This window comes from Ambystoma mexicanum, chromosome 8, assembly GCF_040938575.1.
Source record: "Ambystoma mexicanum isolate Mex_15411 chromosome 8, UKY_AmexF1_1, whole genome shotgun sequence".
Taxonomy (NCBI): domain Eukaryota; kingdom Metazoa; phylum Chordata; class Amphibia; order Caudata; family Ambystomatidae; genus Ambystoma; species Ambystoma mexicanum.
The window spans coordinates 269,316,037-269,333,164 of record NC_090929.1 but is presented as its reverse complement, the minus strand read 5'-3'; the positions used below and the strand labels follow the sequence as shown (position 1 = coordinate 269,333,164).

The 17,128-nt window shown below is 44.1% G+C and overlaps 2 protein-coding genes across 5 annotated transcripts in view; one reads left to right on the top strand and one right to left on the bottom strand.

Annotated features, from left to right (window-relative positions):
• The window catches only part of TRIM32 (tripartite motif containing 32), a 28,543-nt gene extending 21,780 nt beyond the window's left edge, over positions 1-6,763 (top strand). For both annotated transcript variants that reach the window (XM_069609666.1, XM_069609667.1), the window contains exon 2: positions 4,378-6,763. In XM_069609666.1, coding sequence (XP_069465767.1) covers positions 4,399-6,342 — 1,944 coding nt within the window. In that variant the 5' untranslated portion in view covers positions 4,378-4,398 and the 3' untranslated portion in view covers positions 6,343-6,763. The remainder of the gene's footprint in view (positions 1-4,377) is intronic.
• Positions 1-17,128, bottom strand: part of ASTN2 (astrotactin 2) — a 3,972,579-nt gene that overhangs the window by 935,583 nt on the left and 3,019,868 nt on the right. The window lies entirely within an intron of this gene.

Genomic DNA, 17,128 nt, shown 5'->3' with positions numbered 1-17,128 from the left:
AGCTACTCCCTGTCTCCACTCCTTTTCAACCTGTATGTTGAATCCCTTGAACAGACCCTTACTAAACAGTGTCCATGTTCACAAATACACAGATGGACACACACATATACTTATAAATCTTGCCCCCTCACAATTGTTTTTCCCCATCGCCACCTGGATGGCCACTGCTTCCTCATACTCAACCCTTCCAAAATGCAGTACCTCCTCATCTGCCCCCTCCTCCTACTCGCTCCTCTGGCGCAAACCCAGCATTACCCCCTGGATCAAAGAACTCTACAGACAATCAAAGCGTATCTCTCTCCATACCAGTCAAATCCTCCCTAGACTTTACTATTGATCCTCACATTTCCTTCACATACCACATGGCTGCTGGCACCAAAAAATACAACCTACATCTACACCTTCTACCAAAGATAAACCAGCCTTCCTCCTGATGACTTCTGCATTGCTGTCCAAGCACAACTTCTATCCAGGCTGAACTAAGACTCCCAACAGCACCCTCCACCCATGTGGTGGCAAGACTCATCCTCCACCTACCCAAACTCTTGCATATCACCCCACCACTCACTGAGCTGCACTTGGTCCCGATACCTGCGCTGCATTGTACACAAATCTTTCCACCTCTAAACCCCATCCTAGCTCCACAACAAACGATAATCAACTCCCACGCAAACACTAGACCGGTTATCCAAAATCTCCAATGTGTTACACTTTGCAAACTTAACATATGATATGATATGATATGATATTTTATTTGTATCGCGCTCGCACACAAGTGTTTGAGAGCACGACTAGGCAAGGGAGGGGAACAAGGGAGAACACAGCACAATATAAAAACGATCTTACTAGGCCCAGTGACATTGAGAACACGCAAGTGCATGGGAAAGGGAAAAGGTGCATGGAAGGGGAAGAGTGGAAAGTGCAGATAAATAAAATAAATAGAAAATTGAGGCAAACTGTGGTAGTGCAGCCAGCAAGTGGCAAGTGCTGTGTTTAAGGCAGCAGACTGGGTAAGTCTGAATAAGTGCAGAAAAAGAAGAAAAATGGGCGGTGGAGGGCTGTATGGGTACAGATACAGTCCCCAGTGAAAGAGGTGGCCAGGAGGCAGTGCAGGAAGGTGGGAGGGTGAGTAGGTACCTAGGCCCAGGGGACAGAGGGTGGCCAGGTGCACAGTGCCAAGAGAGCAGATCAGCTGGGGAGAAGGGGAGCGAAGGCAGAAGCAAAGAGGAAGGTTTTGAGGTGCTTCCGGAACCGAAGATGGTTCTCCTCAAGTTTTAGAGTGGCAGGGAGGCTGTTCCAGAGGAAGGCCCCAGCCGAAGACGGAGATCTACCCCCAGCTCGTTTCTTTGAAATACGACTGACCCTGAGGGAGTTAGAGGTAGAGGAGAACATACACTCTGAAACCAGCATTCACCCAGTGGGCAACTAGAGCCTTGGAAAACCTACCACTCCTGATCCACACCGCACCTTTCATCACCACTTTTCTGAAAAAAAAACTCAAAACATAATTCCTTTCACACCTAATCCGGCCACACCACTTCCCCTTATCATCTGTCTCTCCTAATCTTCCTATCCTGTTCTGAAAAATGTTTTTACTTCTGGTCAGCTATCACCCATGGAAGGTGTTCTGAGAGCTTCTGGTCACATGTCCCATATCATGTGGGAGATGCGCATCCAGTCGTGATTTTTCTGCTGCGTTGTGGAATATATAGTCCTGGTTTTGTAATAATGAGAAATCTAGAAGCCCAAAAATCTAATGAAAATACACCGGACTGACGGAGCATCGCTTAAAGAGCATGGGACATGTTAACTGCAGGCAGGGCACAACTTCAGATAGGAGGAAAGAAAAACATGGGGTACAGCACAAGCGGAAATGTGGCGATCTTACATGAAAGAAAGACACAAAGTAAACCTTGGCCGCTAGAGCAAACTTTTCAAAGTGTACTAAAGGAATGCAACAGATGCTAAAGTCTGATTTTCATCATCAACGCTCCTATCATGATAGTGAGGCTCAAGGCAAGAGTGCAGATTTGATGGCCTGTTTTTCATCTAGCGTTACTTCAAATTGACGTTCAGAAGGCCAACCCGTCTTGTGTTTACCTTGATCGTAAAGGCAGACCATACATCTGTAGAGACCACCCATAAATCTGCTCTGTCCGGAAATGCAAAGGTGCCATAGTTTCATCTTTTCCAAAGATGAGTAGGAAGGTGAGCTGTCTGACCACATGGCACAGAGGAGAGATTTCCATCGGTGCAATACACAGGAAGGAGTGAAACATGAAATTCCTCAATCAGTTAGGATAAGTGGTTACTTGAAACTTTGATCGTTCCCCTTTAACAAGGAGCATATGATTTGTAGGAGTTTTGATAGATGGCAAAAGCACCATACATAAGTCTAGTTATTTCTTTAGTAAGGTTTGCGCCCCGTTTTGACAAAGTGGCTGACCTAACATGCAGTATACAACCCAACTCTTATTGTAAAGCGCATGGCAGAACAGTATTTAGAGGTGGAAAAACCTGCTGCTGTCCCTCTTGACTGCTTGACCGCCCCAGAGTTTCTGCAAGTGTTAAACAGTCAAAGGTCTATACTTCCCAGCTGTCTGGTGGTGGCACTGCCTTCAGTTTCCATAATGGCGCTAATGATAGATGCACAATTGCAGCAGGTTATTTGTAAAAAGTGAATGGGCACGTATGAAAGGGGATGTACTTTTGCAAGAAACTATCATTTCATACTATATAATGAAAGGCCAGATGTATTTTTGTCCGAAGCCGCCCTGCTTCACCTGTTGTCACTGCTGGAGGGAGCTGTTGCCGTCCACATACAACAATAAGACTTCAAGTTAATCATCCAGGCGAACAAAATGTGTATTTAACATTGATAACATACAATTAGCTGCAGAAAAGGCCCACGAGAGCATACTGCAGGTTGCACACACTAAGAAAATATATACATTTAAAAAAACAAATGAACAGAAATTTGTTTGATTAAGCACCATTTCTCTAACAAAATAACTTTTTTTTTAACGCACTTATGTATTATGCAATTATTGTAATATTTCTTGGTATGTATTACTATATCCATACAATCACTCATGTACATTTTAAACTTTATTTGACTTCAATGTACTTTATTTTATGATCTCATGTCTATTTTGAAACATGCTGCACGCAAATTGTATTACTCTCGCTTCCCTCAACATTATATATTTGAGTCCAAAACCCATAAGTGGAATCCAAGATAATGAAGAGCACCTACAACAATTGGCCGTATGTACTATGTTGAACTTTCAACAGATTTTGAGATTTTGTCTGAGGTTCCTACTCCTCCAAGATCCTCTATTAACATATCAATTAAAATACACCACACAATATATATACACTCTGTAAACTGCCTTTTCCACTAGTACATCAATAATAGACCATATTGTGTACCTTTCTCATCTTTTAAGGTTGGGGCCTGTACAGTGCATCCTCCATACGTGCTATTCTGTTAGGAAATGCATACTTCTTTTGCTCAAACCAAGAACTCCAGGTGTTCCTTTACTCAATGGGACATGCATAGCTTTAGAACCTGAACTTTAGAAACTGCAATATTACTTCTCTAAATCCCAAACTGCTCGGTCTATGTTGCTTCGTTACTGCAGAGCTTATTTAGTTAAAATTAGTAATTTGGCAGCGGGGACCTGCTACAGTTTACACTTGAACGTAAGCAGGTCCCCCATCGCCAGATTTTCATCATTTGCACTGCCCAATTTTTACTGTTCAGGTTCGAGATGCTGCAGTGCTACTGTACAGACAGGGGCTCATGTTCAATAGGGACGTAACGTTGATGGAAAGCAGGAAGACCACACTAGCATGTTAAAGAAACTAATTCTTTCTTTTCACCTACCAGAAACTGTGATAATTAGCAAAACGTGCTGGCTGCTGTCCCCAGTGACGGCATCAGCAGTCAGTTTACAAGGATGGATGCTGCAAGGCATCCTGACTATTGTGCTGTGCAGCTTGTTCCTTAGGCTGCGGAGGGGGTCACTATTCTTCCCTATGTAGGACATGCTAATGTGCCATTAGCTTAGTGATAGCATTTGGGTTCGCCAGTATTGATCTGTATCTAATGGCAGCAAATTGCTTGAATGGCTCGAAACGGCCTGTTAAGCAGCAGAAGCATCCATGTGTGATATTGGAACCGATTTGTGTGGACTCAGAATGTGGAGCAGCTATTTGGCATTCATTGTAATGAGTAGAGTGATAAAAGGGAATAAAAAAACTGGGGACGAGCGCTAGTACAACTGATACTACTGTTAACTGTTGCATAGAAGACCATCTCTATATAAAGTGTGTTAGTTGCCCTTTTTCTAATTCTTATTTTTCCTGCTCTAGGTGAAGTTGCCCAAAGACGCCATGGCGACTGCACCTGGCCTGAACCCTGATGCCCTACGTGAAGTCCTGGAGTGTCCTATTTGCATGGAGACCTTCACAGAAGAGATGATGAGGCCAAAACTATTACACTGTGCACATACAATCTGCAGACAGTGTTTGGATAAGCTACTGGCCAACAGCATCAATGGAATCCGCTGTCCCTTCTGCAGTAGGGTGACCAGGGTAACGCATTTGACTCAACTGGCTGACAACTTGACTGTCTTAAAAATTATTGACACTGCTGGTGTGAGTGACGCTGTTACTGTGTTGATGTGCAAGGCCTGTGGGCGACGGTTGCCCCGGCACTACTGCAAGACCTGTGACCTGGTGCTTTGTGATGCCTGCAAGGAAGATGAACACCTGCAGAAAGGGCATAGCACCCTCCCCTTACAGGAGGCTGCCGAGGAGCGTCGAAGAGGAATAGAGTATAAATTATCCAACCTTCGCCATTGGATGGCTGATGTACAGAAGAGGAAGGCCTCACTGGAAGGGCTGGGGAGAGATCTAAAATGCAAATGCAAAGCAGTCTTGCAGGACTATGACCGAGAGGAGAGCCGCGTCCAAGAGGAACTAGCCACGTCTCGGACATTCTTTACAAGTGCCCTTTCTGAGGCGGAGAAGGCAAATCACCTCCTTTTAGAGGAGCAAGTTTACCTACTGAACATTGCTGAGGTGCAAATTGTGTCCAAACGTGACTATTTTCTTGCCAAGATTAAACAGGTGGACACAGCCCTTTTAGAGGAGAATGTTGAGGAGGAAGAGCTTGAGTTGATGTCAGGTCTGCAGACAGAGCTAACTCTGCAGGAGGTGGAACTTCATAAAGTTGGCCATGTTGGACCTTTACAGGTGGGGCAGTTGGTGAAGAAGCCATATACTGTCAATCTGGAGGAAACACTATTGGACAGTGCCACATGTTCCTCTGTGACTTTTAAGGATGTTGACATGCCAGAGGAGAAGAGCAGCCTACCTCCAGTGTCCTCTCCTGCCAAACCACAGTTGCCAGAAACTGTGGGAGGTCTCCACCAGTGCCAATTCCTGAAGAAGATGGGATGTAAGGGCACTGTGCCAGGCACCTTCAATCTTCCGGTTAGCCTGCATGTCAGTGCCCAAGGGGAGGTTCTGGTGGCAGACCGTGGTAATTTCCGTATCCAGGTCTTCAGCCGGAAAGGATTTATGAGGGAAATTAAACGTAATCCGACTGGCATTGATAACTTTGTGCTGAGCTTTCTTGGCGCAGACCTACCCAACCTTATTCCGCTCTCGGTTGCTATGAGTTGCCATGGATTAATAGGAGTGACTGATCACTACGATAACTCGGTGAAGGTGTATACCACAGATGGGCACTGTGTGGCCTGCCACAGAAGCCATCTTAGCAAGCCTTGGGGTATTGCTGCCATGCCTTCTGGACAGTTTGTTGTGACTGATGTGGAAGGAGGAAAGTTGTGGTTACTGACAGTGGACCGCAGTGTTGGTGTGGTGAAGTACAGTCGCTTGTGCAGTGCCGTGAGGCCAAAGTTTGTCACGTGCGACACAGAGGGCACAGTATACTTCACACAGGGTTTGGGCCTGAACTTGGAGAATCGACAGCAAGAGCACCACCTCGAGGGAGGCTTTTCAATTGGCTCAGTGGGTCTGGATGGGCAGCTGGGTCGTCAAATAAGCCACTTTTTCTCGGAGAATGAGGATTTCCGGTGTATTACTGGAATGTGTGTGGATACTAGAGGGGACCTGATTGTTGCAGACAGTGGGCGCAAAGAGATACTTCTGTTTCCCAAAGGGGGTAGCTACAGTATCTTAATTCGTGAGGGTCTAGCCTGCCCTGTAGGGGTGTGTTTGACCCCCAAGGGACAGCTGCTTGTCCTGGATTGCTGGGACCATTGTATTAAAATCTACAGCTACCATCTGAGGAGATATTCCACCCCTTAAGCAATGATGTGCCATTTTCTCTGGATAGGGTTTCTTCTCTTCAGACTCTGGGTAGGAGTTGTCATGGGTAGTAGTGTCATGTTATCACAAAACGTTTGCTTTTGCTTACCTCTGCCTGAGTGCTAGGAACAGATTCTATTAAAACACAAGTGCAACAGTCCTACCTACACATAAGCGGACCCGAGAACAGTTTAGTTTAAAATAGAAATCACATCTATTATTTTCTTAAATGCTTCTCTTCCTTTTTCCTTCCTGTGTAGTGACATTGAAAAATACATCTGTTCTGACACAGACTGATCTTCTTTATACCTTAACTTTGGAGTTGGGCCGGGTGTTTGAATGCTACTTAAATATTGTTGCACTATGTTGCTACTGATTTTTATGTTTATGATGGCATAGATTATAAAAAAGAATATCCATGCCCGTGAGCATTGCTTTCATTCATACTGCCTCAGTGCAACAGTCCCTAGAAACCAGGCTCTTTCTAGGCATGCCCTTATATTGTAAGTGTGGGTTCTTTCAGGAATTGTCTTGTTTTCACTGCTCATCATTGATGTCCCCCTGTTAGTAATTAGACTGCGTTCTTTCTTCCACGGTGGCCTTCTTAATGCTATAATCTTTTTGTACTGATTTTCATATTTTATTTTTCTTCTTTTTGTCAGAGTTGTGTACTCTGATTTTTGAAGGCTTATCAGAGATTAAAATAATGATTTGTTGAGCACAAACTAAAAGCAGCTTTTGGGTATCCAGCATCCCACATAAGCAGGACCTCCCTCTTGAATGGGAGGAACTAGTACCTGGCAAGTTGCACATCCACATGAGGCACACTATACACACGTTTGTCTGTTTTAATTTTGACCCACTATGGCTTATGTGCTGTGACCTAGTGCTGCTTTAGACACATCGATAAACACCTAGAGTTAATTTCACATAGCTGTGTTTGCAAGGCACCAGTTGGCCAGTGGAGTCAAAATGAGCTCTGGCAGCAACTGGTGTCAAGCTCACCAGACTCGTCGAAGCCACATGCAGGAGCTAAATGGCTCCAAGCTCCTAGAGGTTTCAAAACCCTGCTTTACACTATAAACTACATGAAATGTGTGTTCATATAGGGCCACTCTGTCAACAAAGAAATACACAAATAAGTGTGATAGTGTTTTAAAGTGCGAGAGCCAGTCTCTTACGGAAAGATCTGATTACAGCTAGCAGGATTATGCATGCTAAATCCGATAACATTGTATTTACTAAGGAACTTGGAAGTAGGATAGGCCATTTTAGTAATGCAACTTCCCAGTCTGAATCCAAAAATAATCAATGGGAGACCAAATTAGAACAAAACTTTTATTCGAGTAATGCTGTTGGCCCTGGTACTCTTAATCTTTGGGACGACAAAGGAAAGGGTGTAATGGTCACGGCATCCATGTTCCCTTTAATCACTGTCTTTTATCACAGTAGACGCCAATGCTGGTGCAGCAACCCAAGGGCGAGAGGGAATCATTACTCCACAAAGTCCTACTTTTTTGGGATAAATGAGAACAATGAGCCTAACCTTGACTCTGATCCTACAGTGGATGCAACCTGGCAGGATTATTGACATTGTACTTGTTAAGGAGTTAACACGTGTTGTAGATCCTCCTGAGTTGAAAACATTTAATAGAACAAGGTATTTGACCCATGTTCGTTCTCAGTAGAGGGACTCCCACACTCACTCCACTTGTGATGGCATGTAGCTGATCAGAGAATGTTGTAGTCTCATACAAGGGGCAGTGGAATAAACCAGCAACCCACACAAACTGAAGCCTTTGGGTCTCTAGAACATTTTCTATGGCCTAAAGAACATTGCATTTCATGGCTATAGCTGTCGCCAATAAGACAATATGACAGATGCATATGATGTGGGTCTGTGGGAGGCAAAACAAGCATTCTGGTCGTGTTTGTAGCAGGTCTATGTATACATTTTGCAGAACACACTTGCAAATGGGTGCGCTAACTGGCATTCAAACGCTTGATAGTCCTTCTGTTCTTGTTGTGGGTGTCTTATTCTTTAGTTGGAATGTTTCTACTAAGCCCTTTAAATGTTCACACGACTAGTATTTTATTTATATTTATATACAGGAAGAAACAATGCTCCTTTGATCAAAAAGGACGTACGATAGATAAGAAATGAGATTTAACAGGAAGCGGTGAGCTTCTTTCTTACAATCAGATGAGTTTGAGTGAGTTTTTGATTAGGTTTTGGAAGTTAGTAAATGGAAAAGTCACCAGGGACAATACATTGTGGGAGGCTGGAGGGGGAGATTCATCGATTTTAACGACAATCATTTGGCATTTTTTAAGTGTAGGTAGGCCTTACAGCCAGCTTTGCTAGTGATGTGACGCTGGGGAATGAGGTGCTAGCGTGGAGGCAGAGAAGGTGAGGGACAGCGGCAGGTTCGTGATGAGGGAAACGTTAGCTAGAACATGTTAGACGATGTTGAAAATTGTAACCACAGAAGTAACAACTTCATCCTTTGCGTGATTTAGGTCTGCATGTCAAAGGTCTCTGGGATGTTCAGTTTCACACAGCCATAAAAACACATTAGTTTTTAGAAGTTTTTGTTAGAAGGCCTCTTCAATATAGACTGCAGACAGTGCCTTAGATTCTTAACTTAATTTGTACCCAAGACCATTAGTTCTAGAAATATATCCATGTCTATTCTTGCTTGGACGAGTGATTTATTGAATATTCCATTTAATGATAGTTAAACATGCAGCAAAGAAAACCTCACGACTTGCGACTCTTGTTATGGAAAAAGAATACTTTCCCATTCCAGTACTTGACAGTCATTTTTAAAAGATGGTTCCTAAATTCTTATTTCTGGCAAGCCAAAATGCTCAACGTTGGTACCTTGCAGTTGCATTTTTTTGTTGAAGTGATCCCCTCCGTTCTATTCTGATGCTCCTTTTCAGTTAAACCTTTCACTGACTTGCTAAGTAGACTCAGAAAATGAAAGCTCTAATCACAGTCATCTTAAGCATTTAGATGCCCGCCAGTGATGGCTCTAGGGAGAAATGTGCCGAAAATTTTTCCCATTTGTGGAACATACCCACATGGGGTCAGCAGCACTGATTTCCCAGTCCTTGTGTGACATAATGGGTTGGAGTCCACGAGAGAATACTGAGGGAATATGGAGTATGACAGTGTCATCCATTATGCAGAGTGGTGTCCCAGAAGAAAGCCTTTGGGAGATGTGATGAAGGATGGCTGGGGGCTGCATTGATGTAGCCTAAATCAATAAACTGTTGGGTTGCAATCCAATGATGAGAAGCGGCGTTATTTCACCTTTGCGTAGTTGAGGATACAGAGACGCTCCAATAGATAAATTGGGATCTTAGTAGTTTACTTTTATCCGTCTATTCCAGTTTAGGCCACTCTAGAATGCTGAAATCATTTGTTTCCTACTAATTGTACTTATCCAGCAAGATTCATAAGGGATACTAAAATTGACTATAAAGTAATTCTTCTCCTACGTTTCGGAGTGTATATTCAACATACACACAAGAGATGCATTAGACACTTATCTTGAAAAACACCATTTATCATAGCCATTAATTCTGCTAGAAAGTTTAGTGAAAGGACATAAACCCATTTACTAAGTCATAGATGTAGGAAGGAGCTAGATTTTTCTTTGATCTAATATGGCATGTTGGTCCGTCAGAAGAGGTCTGATTTTCATGATAGACCTTTCGTGTTTGCTTGTATTTCGTTCCCCTAAAAATATATCAGAAAATTAAGAGAGTTGTTAATATCATGTAAATTCTATTTCTTGAAAATGTGTTGAAATTCTTAAAAGGAAAAGCCATATTGAAGTGCAGAGGTGGAAAAAAACTAAACCTGTTTCACATTTTCTTGCCCCCCCTGAGGGCATACATATTGACTAGTGTTTTTAGAATTTGATAATATTTCTGTGTATAAAGGGTGCACAGTACATTGAGTGCTGAAGGTTCAAACCGGCTTCTCCATAGATGCCATATTTGTACATGGCAGCCATGGACTATCAATTTTCTTTACCATATCCACAAGCTGCATGCATCCTTGTGTAACACTGCGCTGATACGTCTCCTGATCTGTCACAGCACAGAGCTTCAAGAGAGGTTGTTGCAGCAATATTTGATACCAAAAGAGCTTGTGAATTCTCTAGAGTGTACTCTTTTATATCCAGGGAATCAAAGCATTTCTTTCTGGATTATAGTTTCATTGGAATGGAAATCCGCTTTCTATAAGCATATCTTAAGGCAGGTTGTCTCATGCATTCATATTTCTAGTCCCTGGTTTTGGGGCCTCAAGAAGGCAAGCTGTCCCTGTACCACTGGGGTGAGTAAGCACATTTATATAGAAAGAGAAGGCACCTTACTTGACAGTCGGACACTGCCTAGATGTCCTTTGTTGGCTACTGACCTGCTGCAAACACTTCAAAGCATTCAGGAGTTTCGCGAGCACTATAGGAATGTTTTCATTAAGGGCCAGTCATTCCATACGTTTGTGGCTTCACGCACAACTGCGTTTATTTTTCGTGGCGGTTTTAAACCGGGCCATGAGAATTTTATGTATACAGACCTATATATTCTTTACCATATGGGCCAAAAAAGACTTGTCCACCCTGTCTTTTAAAAGAAATTACTCGTACCACAGTTATGTTGTAGTTGTTGCTCTTTGACATTTTTAAAAGCAAATTTGGAGTATGGCATCGTCTTCCGAACAGCTACATCTGATTCTGCCCTCCTGGAGTCAGGTGAAAAACCAAACTGAGTAGGGTTATAAGCTTGTTGGTTGCTCAAAGTTATTCTAAACTTTTTTTCCACACTATAAACGACGAGATGCGGCTGGTATCAGACACCTTGGTTCTGAGCTTTTTTATTTTCTTCTCTATATCCTTCTGTTCATATTGCAAGCAGTATTGCATCTACCAGAGAGTGGTTAACCGGTACTTTAATTAGGACCACATAACTTGCTAGTGAACTCTCTCCTTTGTTATTCCTGGAGCTACTTTGGGTTTAGTGTCACTACCCAATTGGTTGCATTAGGAAAATCTTTTCCTGCATGCTTTGGTGGGGCAAAATTACTACTGCTCATGTAGGAGCACATGGATGCGTAGTGACTAAAGCACCTATTCATCCCACCCTAAGACTAAACCAGCAGTGAACCCCATCATAAAGTGGAAATGGGCACAGCTTCTTTGCTGCTTTTGTTAACTTGGCAATGGTAGGCTATACTCTTCAGGACCCATAGTCGAGTCGGGGAGTGCATGGCAATAGGTTTCAATGATGCAGTGCTTTTCGGTATTGATGAAGGCTTGCAGGTCAAAGACGCTGGTGATGGCTGGCCATGTCAGGTAGGTGGCACTAGAAGCTTGGCAGCCTCATGTGCAGAGACGTGAGCGGGGAATGGCCTTCAGCATATGGGGGGAATCGGCTGGCTCAACATTGCATCGGGGGTTACTGCAGTGGTGACGGCTTGGAGCTCGGAGAAGCTGGTAACGAGGCGGGTGGCGAGTTGGGGGATGCTAGAAAAATCAGCAGGTCACAGATGCAGAGACAGAGCTTCGGCATTGGTCAAAACTCTGAGCTGAGGAGGTGGTCAAAAAGACTCCTTGGGTTCCATTGTAGCAGTTTGGATGGAGTCGAAGGTGCCAAAACCGGGGTCGGGTAATTTCCTCGGTTCTGTGGTCGCTGGACCCAATCCTGGATCTCTGGGGCTAGTAGGGTCCTTTCTTCAGCCCTTCCTAATCGGTAAGGTTTGTAGAGTGCACCTGCTAGGCATCTGTTCCCTCCAGCGGCAAGGTTCTGGGTATCAGTGTCTCGGATGCAGTAGGCCTTGTCCACACGGTTTCACCCCAAATGTGTCATTGCCTTTCCTTGGAGCTGTCTTTCATAACCTCTGTCAGAGGACTTTAATGTATCCCCAACAGAGTTCCAGGTGAATCCTTCTTTTCTTGAAGACCCAAGATAAGAGAACAGAGGGAAATCACGCCTATGCCCCACCCCATTAAGGCAAAATGTTACAGCGAACTGGCAGAAAGTAAGCCTGTTGTCTGGGTTCCATTCCTGGCTGCTTTAACACGTGTTCCTTGCCTTCTGATGTCCTGCCCAGAAAGCATTGTGTGCAGAAAGTGGGGAGGGAGGAGGTGGTTTGGGGAGCCACAGCAAAAACCTCTATCCGGATTTAACCTCTCTTCTGGGCTACTCTCATCTCCACCCCTTTCTCTGCCTGCTTCAAAACTCCGGTAATACGCACCTTGTTGTGAAGTGGGTCATTGCCATGGCAGGACTGTCTTTGAAGTACTGGTTTACAGGGGACCTCCTGGGGAAGGGACCCTGTGCCATACATCAAGCTGACAACCTTTTTTCAGAGGAATCAGACCTAGCTTCCTGAGAAGGGTCCCACTTGCTTGTTGTGGGTACACTTGGGCTAGTACATGTCCAGCCCTAACATGAGTGAATCACACCACCAAGCGGACTATAATATCCAAATGGGTTTTGGCTGTATAATTGTGCAACCTCCATAGTTGGTGTCCTTACTGGGCATGGCTTATATTGTGTTTAACTGTCACCAGACGGTTGGGGGTACAAAGGCATAATATATTGGACCAGAAGTGCAGACGATAAAGCCAGTTCTGCCTGTTGGAACTTGTTGTTCGAGCAGCTGTTTGGCAATGCTCACATGATCTTTGAACCTGTCACTGCAGGTAGGCACTGGGCATGTCAGGAGATGGTCACAGCGAAGATGCATGTGAGCATTATATTTTGCAGCAAAATATGCATGCAGCATTATGAAAGTGGGTGGGAGGTCCTGCTTCATGGCTTACAGTAAAAAAAAAAATGTCAGGCTATCCTGCACTCATAAGAAGGCATTCTGTCATAAGCTCCCAACCCTAAATGGTTTAGCAACAGCCTTCCAACGGTCGGGCACATCATCCATGTAGAAGTACCAACTGAGGACCTCTTCATTGGAGTGCTGCAATCCAGGTTTGTGCTGAATGGCTATATCCAATTTCTGTAGGGATATAGCCCAGCACAGTAACTTTGAATTCTCTCCCTGCTTGACCATTAACCACCTGAGATGTCTGTGATCAGTCTGAATCGTAAAACAGGACCAAATAAGACTCCTTTCAAAGGTGGCCAAGTTGCACTCTTTTAGGCAGACACCTGCTAATGTAGGCAACGAGTTGTTTCTGAGTTTCGCTGCCCTAAAACAGCTCCAATTCCAAATGCACAGAAATCTGTCTAGATATTGAATGCTTGTCCATAATCTGGCATCATTAGAATGAGGCGAAGGCCCAAAACAAGCCATCTTTTAAGTTCTGAAAAGGAGTTTAGCAGGCAGGAATCTAGCAGGCAGGAGTCTAAGTGACTTTTCTTTGGCATCCTAGTAGACTTCCAGTCATTTAAGGCAAGGGAAATGGTGCTGTGCCCTTTGATAAAAGATATGTAGTACCCAGCGAGGCCCAGGAAGGCTCTCCCCTCATTATTTCTAGTCGGAATGTCCAAATCTTGAACCACTTACAGCTTTGCTTGTACAGGCTGCTTCTTGCCACTGCCCACTTTGTGACCTAATTACTGTGGAGGATCAGAAGACACACACGAAGGCTGTGAAGACGTTTTAATCATGATTTTTATTCTAAAGTAAAATAAGGCCTAACTTTCCCTTTATCTATGGGGTGCTCCCTACCTATTTGACTAACTAAGGTGATCGTCAGGGTGAATGTCCATGAATAAGTCAGTTTACTGCCCAAATCCAAATTATCTGACCCTACCACTAATGTAACTAAGGACAGGAAGGTGACTCCCTTCAGTTGGTTGCTGTGTTTTGTTTCAGGGTTTTCTATGCTCCTTTGTTCAACTCAATAGACCATACGTAAATAGTCTCTTTTTATGTGTATGTAACTTTTGTAGAGGTCTGACAGTTTTCCTCTCCCCTTTGAAGCAAAGCGTCTTACTTTTGGACACGTTTCTTCTCTTTCTTGCCAGGTTTTAGACTCTCTTCTGAGTGCAGATTCATGTATGAGCTTTGACTTCACTTCCTGGTCTCCTGGTTGTTTCCCAAGTCCCTTGATTATATTCTCTTTCTCATCTTTGGGACCTGGGTTGACTTTTCCCTTCTCCAAGGCAACAGGGTTAAAACTTTACTCCGCTCCCACTTTGTGGATTTCATATAGCTCTGCCCTTCATGAACATGGTTCTCATTCCTCGGCTTATTTCCAATACTTTTCTCATTACCGCTCGGACGGGTTTTATTCGAGTTATGTGTTCCTCTTAACTGTCCGGTAATCCCGTTCCCCATATTACCTTTTGCTCCGGGGGGGTAATGCCACCAGTAGCGGTAAGGTCTCAAACTCTTTCTGCTTCTTCTTGGCCCTGTGGCTCACTTATCACACCGTCTGGTTCACGCTCATTTTGGTCTCATCTTCTGAATAGAACCTGCTCTGTATCTTGGGTCAGGTGTGTTTTTCACCCGTCCGTGGTATTCATGCTGTTCGGCGGGTGGACTACTCGCCACCGTTTCACACCACCACCAAATGCTCTTCAACCGCTCTGATATGCTTGTTTCACTCTCATGCTAGTATCCCAGCATCTTTGGCTTCGCGTTGGAGCTCAACTGACTTACGCAGGCTCTGCGAGGGTTCCATCATCATCATCATCATCATCATCTGCTCTGCTATGCACATGGGGTCCCCTGGTTCTCTCTGATTTCCAGCTTCTTGCCCTCTCTTGCTGTCTCTCACTCTATCTTGTCATATCCTCCCTTTTCAGCATCCTTGGCACAGTCTATTGGAGAGACTGATTAAAAGAAAAGAGATAGTCCTGCCAGAGGAATGTCATGAGCCAAGTCTAGTAGGAACCTCCCAGTACCTTGAATAACCCAGTGGCCTCGGCGTGAGCCTGTTCCACTGCCTGCCTCTGTAGAACTTAAGTGGACACTGTGTCTTCCTGTGGGATTAGGAGCCTTTGTGGCTTGGGATCTGGACTATGGCTACCAGGGTCTCTGATCTCCTTCCATCTCCAGAAGGAAGGACTTTGGGAGCCGGTGTCCTCAAGTGCTTGTACCCGTTCCCTTATCCTTGGATCTAGTGGCCGCCACAATGATCTGGAAGGTCATTCCCTAACATCCAATGTACTGGGATGGAATCTTTTACTAATATGCAGCACTTGCAGGTTCTACCAGCCCCCAGCTGAATGCTAACATTGCAAGTGAGCATTGTCTGGGTCTTTGCACCTTTGACGCTGCAATTTGGGCCTGTGACATAATGCCCGTCTTGTACAGACCATCCTCTTTCAGTGTGCAACTAGCTGCTGTGTCACGCAGCTTTGACGTTTGTGTTCTCCTTACCTCAGTTGGATTCCAAAAAGACCTGTGTTTTCAGGCGTTGGATCCTCCTCTAGGGACCCGGAACCTTTCCCACAGGGAAACATTCATCCACTCCCTGGCCTTAGGAAATCATCCACTAGGATGTCCACACTGATGAGGCCAGCACCAACTGTAGCCTGCTCGAGTTTGCACTGATAAGTGGTATTGCCCTCCCTATGTGTCCTGCCCCCACAGAGAAAACTTCCTTTGGGTGTGGAGGGTGCTGGTCTCCCAGCCTTGGGGTAATCCTCACCCTTTTTTCCTGTGTTGTCGATGAGCCATGCGGCTGAGAATTCCCGATCAGAATGTCTTTTTATTTTTTATTTTTTTTGGGGGGCCTTTCCTGGCAAAAGGATGAAAACATTTGTCGTTACCCGGCTTTGAAATACTTTACTCAGAAGTCTTCTTCTGTTTTTGGTTAACTCAGCGTAGCATTTTATCGGTACTGGAATACACTCCTACCTGTTGGCAGCCTTTAAAAGATCCCTAGGGTCTGTAATATTCTCATCCACTAACTCCTGTAACTTTGCTCCATATTTCTTATCGACAAGTTGAAGTTGTCATGGTTTATTACACTGCACACGCAAGCCAGGGAACTCCTTCCCCTGAAATGAATGTGGCACACAATAAAACGCTTTTTACTTTTAGTATACTATGGATTCCTTTTTTGAGTAGGCCTCCAACCCGTCTTGCACCCAACCTCCACAAGCACCCCATGTCACAATGGACTAGGAACCAGGCCGGTGTGTATCAATAAGATATTTATTCATTTATTCTCAAAGGAAAATCAACCAATTACCACAGCCACCAATGTTGTGGCAACACAAAATGCAATAATCTCTACCGAACAATCAGGTTAAGATATACTGTCAGTTACTTCCCATATTTTAATGGCAGAACAGAAAGAACAATTTACCACACAATGATAGCATTAGCGTTAAGCGCTCTTCTAGCAACACTCCACCTCCTAAAACTTCAATTGGACTTAATTCTTTTGAATTGGAGGCAGTGGCAGGGAGTGAGAATATAGGGGAAATGGTGGGATGCCCACAGAAACTAGATGGGGAGCCAGCAAAGAATGGGACAATTCGTTTTTTAGAGCAAAATGGAAGAATGTTTTATTTTTTTAAAATTATTTCTCACAACTGCTAGCTGCTAGAAAAAGATGGACAAATGGGGAATTCGCTTGCTTTGGTTTAGAAAGGCAGGCAGAGCTTTTAGGGAATACTAATCAGCACACAAGGAGAACATCTCTTAGAATTTACCACACATGTGCAATGGAAGAGGAATGTGATTGAAAAATCGTTTTGGCCACGCAATCGGGAAAGAGGAACAAAAACGGAAAATCGTTTTTTGGGATGTTAAGCATAATTTTAATGGAAAAGAAGATGCAAATGGAATTTG